General features: G+C 30.2%; 1 protein-coding gene across 1 annotated transcript in view; it reads right to left on the bottom strand.

Annotated features, from left to right (window-relative positions):
• The window catches only part of LOC106688870 (uncharacterized), a gene marked incomplete in the record, with an annotated part of 79,735 nt that extends 76,328 nt beyond the window's left edge, over positions 1 to 3,407 (bottom strand). The window contains 1 exon segment of the mRNA XM_014433551.3: positions 3,169 to 3,407. Coding sequence (XP_014289037.1) covers positions 3,169 to 3,407 — 239 coding nt within the window.
• Between the last annotated feature and the right edge of the window lie 4,741 nt (positions 3,408 to 8,148).

The raw sequence follows: 8,148 nt of genomic DNA, 5'->3' as shown, positions 1-8,148 counted from the left end.
CACGCCTGTAACACTCCAATTTAACTTAGATCAGATTTACTAAATGTATTATAATGTACAGTTGTAAATAGCAATAAATAAATATAAAAAAAAACACTTTTGAATATTTTTCTCAGTCCACTGTAGCGCAACAGTTAAACCACTTCTAAAAAAACTTCTGAGTCAATTTAAGTTCTTAATTTAATATGAATGAGGACGATATTTTGGGGGGGATTGATCTTGATTTCGCTTCCGATTTCCTAAAATGTATAGGGTGGAATTAGATAGTTAGAAATTCGTTGTCAGATTTCATTTTTTGATTTGTCTTTGTGGTCCAAGATTAGTTAAAACAAAGTTCATGGTTTTCTAAAAGTGGTTTCTGATTATAAAGGTATTAAAATATTTAAAACAAATTTTATCCTGTCATTTCTTGAACATATAAGCATGTTTTCAACCAGACATAGTATGAAATAAACAAGCAGTTGCAATATTTGTTTATTCAATTTGTCTTACGAGATAGCCCCGTACAAATAGACTTGGCATCAACTCCACATAACGGTGAATAATTTACATTTTTTTAAAAATGTGAAAATTTAAAAACAAATAAGGAGATAGATACAGAAAAGAAATAAAGTAATGAAAAAATATATAAATACAGTAAATATAAATCAATTAAAAAAATAAGATATCTGCAATAATGCATTACATTTTTTTTTTCTTAGTAAATGAATTTACCCATTTCGTGTACACGTTGTCAGGTTAAATTATAGAATTTTGCCAGGCAGATGACATCATGAAGTCAGAACTATGTAATTATTATTAGGAAACTTTTGTCCCTGAACAAAATTATTTTTTTTTATTTTCAAAATTTAGTAATAATGGCAATATATAAATTCCCTATTCCTAAATAAAAACATCAACATGGTGGTGACTCTTTAGCATAATTTCACTATCACTGATTTTCAACTATGAATTGTTTTCAATAGTTTATCACGTAGTTCTTTGGTTTCTTTAATCAACTTTACGAATCGTCATTTTTAAACATTCTCTTCGTTGGATTAAGCAGTTACGCAAGCTATTACAAGTTGAATGAGTAGAAGTTGAGTAATGAAGTTTTTTGATATTTGAAGCAATTTAAGATCTGAATAAGTAACGGAACTGAGGGACGTTCTGAAAAGAGCGACGAGGGAGCTGTTCTATAGAGAAACGTGATTGCAATCGGAATGGCCGTGGTCAGAGCATAGTCACAACTCTTCAAGAGTTAAATATTTTTGAATCTTAATTTAAGATATCAGTAAGGAGATGTCTGCTAAAGGATGTGGTTGGTGGCAGATGGGGTCGTTAGTTGATGGATAGGCCTTAGAATAATGAGCTGAGGTTGTTGGTAAAGTGAATTAGGTTTTAAGGAACAGGGGGTAAATTTCCGGCGGCCGCAGGTAACCCCCCCACCTTCTTCCATAATGAACTTTAAGACGGCTAAGAAACTTTGATTCCCTCATTACTTAAATCCTGCTATGATGGTGGGTTGCCTTCGTCTTGAAGTCCGCTCTTGTCAACCCTCCCCCCAACAATTTTAGACTTAATCTTATTTGAATGAGGAATATTTCTAGTCTAAAGAAGATTACACTGAGAAACAATAAAATCTTTCACGCTTAAGGGTAATAGGTATCAGTAATATTTGTAATCATTTTTACAGAAAAAAATATATTTAAATCGAGTAAAATAAATATCTTGACCACAGTTATAATTATGCACATCTAAACTCATGGATTTGCTTGCCAGGTCCCATTAATGGTGTGAAAAACAATAATCCGGGTGATCCCAGCGCTTCTCTCGATCACGTCTCTGGAAATAAAAGATCGTCGGTATTACGAACTGCTTGAGAGAAGGAAGCTTCCACAGAGACAGAAGGTTTATCGTGGAAGGATGGAGAAAGTACTCATTCCACCTAAAGCGGTGGTTGAACGGCGACGTTGATAGTGATAGGAATAGAGATAGTGAAAGATATGACAGTAACTATGATTGAACACCCTAACATCTACTAGTTATCATATCATTTATGCCATACTATCAGAATTTCTTTAATAATTTGTAGTACTGTTAACTATTTGCGCATATGCGAAAAACTTAATGTAATATTCACTGTCAACATGGGACACCCGCTTAAGCCTTAGTCAAATGTATTGTAATTTTTTATTTGAATTTTATTATTATTTTTAAATTAATTGTAAACTTTTAATCCCAATCATTATTCAGCAATTAATTTATACAGGTGTTTGTTCATTTGTGTTATTAAAAATTTTTATGTTCCTACGTTTCAATCCAAATATAATGTATAAGGATAGAAAGAAGAAAAATTATTTTTATATATTAGATTTTCATCCTAAAACAGATAATCGAAAAAAGAAAGGAAGAGGATCAAGATGTGCACGTCTTATCTGTCGATTTCAAAGCAGCCTATGATTCCGCTGACAGAAATTGTCTTTGGAAAATCATGACTGAACTGGGGTTCCCAGGGAAGTTGGTAAGATTGAAAAAGAATGTACAAATAGTCCTAAAACCGGCGTCATACAAGGAGTAGCATCTGATACCTTAGAAGTCAGAACTGGTCTGAGGGATGGACTCTCACCATTTCTGTCCAACTTAGCCCTGGAAGAAGTAATTTGTAATTTTGAAGAATACCACGCACAGTGGAGTGCATATTGGGATGAAACATAAAATCTTAGCGACATTGCGGTCTAAGTAACTATCAGAGGAAATCGGCTTGCAAGTAAATGAAGATAAAACTTCCTTAAGCATAAAGAAGTGATTCATCGCTGCCTTCAATTTTAGTGCCAGTTAAATAGTGTTGAAAAAATCTTTTTATGCTAATAAATCATTCGGTTAAATTTCGCAGTTGTATCTTTTTTGAGGAATCCTTTCAATTATCAACATTTTTTCAGTTCCTGATCTTTGATAATTACCAAATATTTGGAAGCTTTAAAAAAATATTTAACTATAATGTAATAAGGAGTAGGACACTTATTACTTAGATAAGTTTAGTATTTTATAGTTAATACAAAAGAAATATTTAAATGCTCCAGAAGGAATGAAACACAAATATTCCTCATCGAAAATAAACTAGTTAGACTTATATATTATTTAATTATTTTAATTGAGCACTATCATAAAATTTAAAAAATCACTTACTTGCATAGGCAGAAGGCAATCTCAAGACTCCATTTGTGGTCTACGCTCCTGTAGAAATTCTGCAAGGAGTGCATACATTGGTCCTTTCTGCAAGAGGAGGGACTGCAATATTGCATCACCGCTGCAAGGGCCGTTTTGCAAGTGGGTTCTGTCTTACAACCAGCCAATGCTTCGTCACAAGTGTTCTGGAAGCTTAGTGAGGTGTTTTCTTCTTGTTTCGAACCCGCCCCTGTAATCATCTTCGTTATAACATCCATATCTACCAACAACGTATCCAATATTTCAAAAACTCCAATCATTAATATGCCTTACCTACTGAGCTACCAAAGTTATAAACAAATATATATATGTATATAATTTGCATTTTATTCATAATAATTATCATTTATAATACCTTGATTGTTTTGTAAAAAGTGCTTAACATTAGTTTAGGTTGGGGTAATTTTAAATTAAAGATTCTGGAAGATGGCGTGCCCATCGTTGACATATTAGTATGAACCTAAAACATTTTTGAGTCGTTCATAATATTATTAATAAGGCCAAAAAGAATAGGCTGTATCTGAAATATGTACATCGGTACTTAACATAATGTTAATTTGCTAAGTACCGATATAATATTTTGGTCTAAATAATTAGCGCGACAGCATATGGTTTTTTGAAGTTCTTAATTCAAGTTGAAATTAATTTATATTCTTAGGACTTTGTACCTTGAAGTTGAAAGGATGAACTGTAAGGTTTACATCACGAGGTTTGGATCGTTAAGAAAAATTTTAATGAGTGCTTCAGTGCTTCAATTTTTATTGTTTTATTTTCAATTATTTTAGCTTCTAAAGGTAATTGAATAAGGTCTATAGTGAAAGACAATACAAATCGTTATTATTGTTTCAGTTCGAATTACGATTCGTTAGGAAAGACAATATTGCGATGACCAGAAAAAATTGCACGTAATTGCAAGCTTTTCATTTCCTAGTTTTTCCATCTTAATTACGCTATTTGTTTATATTTCTAATATACACACACTATATTATATATATGTGTGCTTGTGTATTAGTGTATAAAAAAACACTGTGTGTGTATTAGACGTATAAAAAAAAAACTTTTTTTCCATGAAGAGCCCATGTGATAAAAATGTGGCTTTACAATGGCTGAAATCCAAGAGCCTCATGAATAGTTGTGGTTAGGTAAATAATGACGGCTCTCCAACAACAATTTTTGAAAAAAATTATTGAGGAAGATATGCTAAGTTAAGAATGTTAACAATTTAGAATCACCTTTGAAGCATTTCCTACGTGTTAGGAAAAGATGGCCAGTGGTGCCACTATGAAAATTGTGATATTATTTTAAAACAAAAAATTAGACAGGAATAAAAGTACCAATGGGAAATTGCTAAAATATAAAAAATAAAAACTCATCAGCTTTGGAACGACATAAAGCTAGTTGACTTTTTATTTTTATTATTATTATTTTATTAACAAGAAATAACTTTGATTTTTATAATTAAACGTGTCCAAATTTATTAATTTTTTCAACCTAATCCACGAAAGGTTCCTTTCTAATAAGCATGTATTCCTTATTATCATTTGATGACTTTTCTATTTTATGTTTATTTTTAAATTTCACCAAAAATATTTGGAGGAGTAGTAAAGACTTCCCAAAAACTATAGTGCTAAGAAAAAATGTGATTTTTTTTTATAAAAAAAACCTGAAAAAGTGGGAAAAAAATGTAACTATGAGCTTAAGACGATTAAAATTGGATATAAAAGGGATCAACAAGAACAGGATTGTCCATTATATAAAAAAATCCTTTTCAAAATGGAATTTGGAATAATAAGTATCTGTTGTAATAAAGCAAATGGCCAATGGCCTATCATACAGTGTATAGTATCACATTAACTAGTTTATAATTTCTGTTTAAAATATTATAATTTTATATACTTATAAAATAGTTAATGTGATACTAAATACTGTAAACTAATTAATGACTAATGATAAATATTCGACAAAGGCAAAATGGCCTGTAATGGCCGAAACGTTGGGACCAAATGGATATATTTTTTTTATAACTAATAAGCAATAATGAAAATTGATTAAAAAATTTAATACTAACACTATAGATTCAATTGATCAACCTTCTTGGGGAGCTGACGCAATAAGAAATAAATATTGAAGGACCTCAACTCAGTGACATCTATTTAAAAACAACTGATGCAAACAAATTTCAGTTCATACTTACAGTTACATAGCTGTCCACCTATAAATATCGACTTAAATGATAAGTTAAAAAAAAATCTTTATTGTCATATTAATTATAAGATATATTATTTATAATTTATTTTACATTGTTTGATTATGTTAATTTTATTTATTTATTTTTCTGTTTATAGCATATAGAGATTTTATTTAGTTTTTATATTTTTTTTCATTTTTGACATGAATCTATTCAATTAGTACTATTACTCAGTGCCAAAGTTTGTGGCAGATTGTAATACTTATTAATAAATAAAGTAATAATTCTAAAAAAATATATATATAAAACATTTGATTGTTTTACTCATAATTTTTGGGTAATTACCGGTTTATGAATGATTAATTATTTCTTATGTTGAGTTTTGGCCAACTCTATTTATATAATAAAAATATGAATATCTAATATTTTTTTTAAATTAAATATAAAGTGTTAGATCGAATTATCTTTACTAAAATCGCGATCTCAGGCAATTTTTCGCCCCCTAGATTGGAGTAAATATGTCTTTTATCGTTTTATACTATGAAGCTCAAAAAAATGTTTTGGCTTCATCTTAATATATTTTTGCACGCCGACTCCTAAGCTAAAATAAATACTACAAAAATCTTCAGCTCACATATTTTTTCAGAGATAATAATAATGAAGCATTGTCTTTAAATATATCAAATTTATCTATGGATATATAACAAACATCTGTCACTTCCTCCCAATTTGTATCGAATTTAGGGTGGATTATTGAATTTAGTTTGCATTATTTAATGATGCGATAATGAATGTATCAGATTATTATTTGCGAGGAAATTGAAATGTTTAATGTTCGTTCGCCAGGCTAACGAGCATTATACATAACAATGATATTGTTTTAAATTAATAATGAATTAATAATAAAATGAATTCAGTATTGTATTATTTCTTTTTATATAAAAATTTTACCTATATTTTCCCCCGATTTCACAGGTTCTTAAATTGACAATCAATGTTTATCCAAATGTCATTGACTAATGGAATCCAATAATAAGAGTTAAGTTGGTTTTTCATAAACTGGAGATAATTAAGCCGTTATATTATTATAAAAATGGCCTTGAACTTTAAAAACACATTCAGATATATTGGTATCAATAGGACAAACAATTTTTGCCAACTGAATATTATTGTTATGAATATGTTGAAAAAAAATATTAAGCTTTTTACCAAACAAATACTAAATATTTCTAGACATTCCTAGGTATTAAAAGCATTTCTAAAATAATTCAAGAATAAGCCTAAAAAATAGTTGTTTATTACAGGCAAATTGCATTGTAAGGTTTTATTACATAAGTCTTGATTACTCTATTGTAGAAGACTAGACAACCTCTTTATTAGAATGGCTAATCATTTATTATTAAAATGTTTTTTAAATTTTTATAAGGATATCTGGATTTGAGCCGAGACTCCACAGAGAATATTAACCATCATAAACTGGATCACAAATTGATAATGTTGATATGAATAATTTTAAATTAATATAGTTTTGTTACTTTTCTTATTGCTACTCTAATTAGAGTTTATTAGATCCATTCTTTTTTTTTCTTTTTTTTTTTTTTTGAATTAAAGCATTAAACACTTATGGGTCATGATTGTCTTAATTTCCGGATCACATATTCTAATTCCAGACTTTTAGGCAGTTCCCTCGACCATTCACTGAACGAGAGCAAGAACCCGGATTCTTTATTTTGAATTGCATAACTATTGCTAAACAGAAACCAGTGGTGAGATTTGATTAAATTTTATAGAAAATGGCTCAAAAAGCTTATCAACATCTTGTTGTCCTGCAAAATGGAATGGAGGTCTGCTGGTAAACCATGTAAAGATTTAAGGGACTCGTATGCTCGGTATTCAGTTAAAATGTATTTAACGGTAAGTTTAGCATGCAGGTGGAGAATGGCGGGCCATAAGATAACCCTGGGCCAGGTGTGTATGACCAAATCGAAGGCGCGTCAAAATCACCTCTCTGCTCACATTTCTAATAGATGTGTAGCATCCAAGGTGAGACGTCGCTTCTGATTCCCCTTTATTGATTATCCGTAGGATTTGCTCCCATTTCAATTTAATTTTCTGTTTAATGAGGACAATGAAGTCATCGACAGGCACTCAATGATGGAATACTCTCTTACTTTCCTAACCATTCCAGGAAGTGAAATTTACGTGTTACATTCCTTATCACTAATAGAAATGGAATTTATTTGTTACTTTTCTTACAGCTACTAGAAGTGCAGTTTATCCGTTACTTTCCTTATCGTTACTTGAAGTGAAATTTAGTCGCTACTTTCCTTATTGCTACTAGAAGTGGAAATTATTTATTACTTTCATTTCTGCCAATAGAAGTGGAATTTATATTTTACTTTTCTTAATGCCGCTAGGAGTTGAATCTATATGTTACTTTCCTTACTACTACTATAAGTAGAATTTAGTCGTTACTTTTTTACCACCGCGAGAAGTGGAATTAATGTATTACTTTCCTTATTGCTAATTGAAGTGGAGTTTGTTTTTTACTTTTCTCACTGCCACCGGAAGTGAAATTTATGTTTTACTATCCCTACTAATACTATAAGTGGAATTCATGTGTAACTCTTCTTACAGCTACTGCAAGTGGAATTTATTTTTTACTTTTCCTAATGCCACTAGGAGTTGAATCTATATGTTACTTTCCTTACTACTACTATAAGTAGAATTTAGTCATTACTTTTTTACCATCG

The sequence above is a fragment of the Halyomorpha halys genome, unplaced genomic scaffold, assembly GCF_000696795.3.
Source record: "Halyomorpha halys isolate HHAL.00 unplaced genomic scaffold, Hhal_1.1 Scaffold1223.1, whole genome shotgun sequence".
Classification (NCBI taxonomy): Eukaryota; Metazoa; Arthropoda; class Insecta; order Hemiptera; family Pentatomidae; genus Halyomorpha; species Halyomorpha halys.
This window is presented reverse-complemented; position numbering and strand designations above follow the sequence as displayed.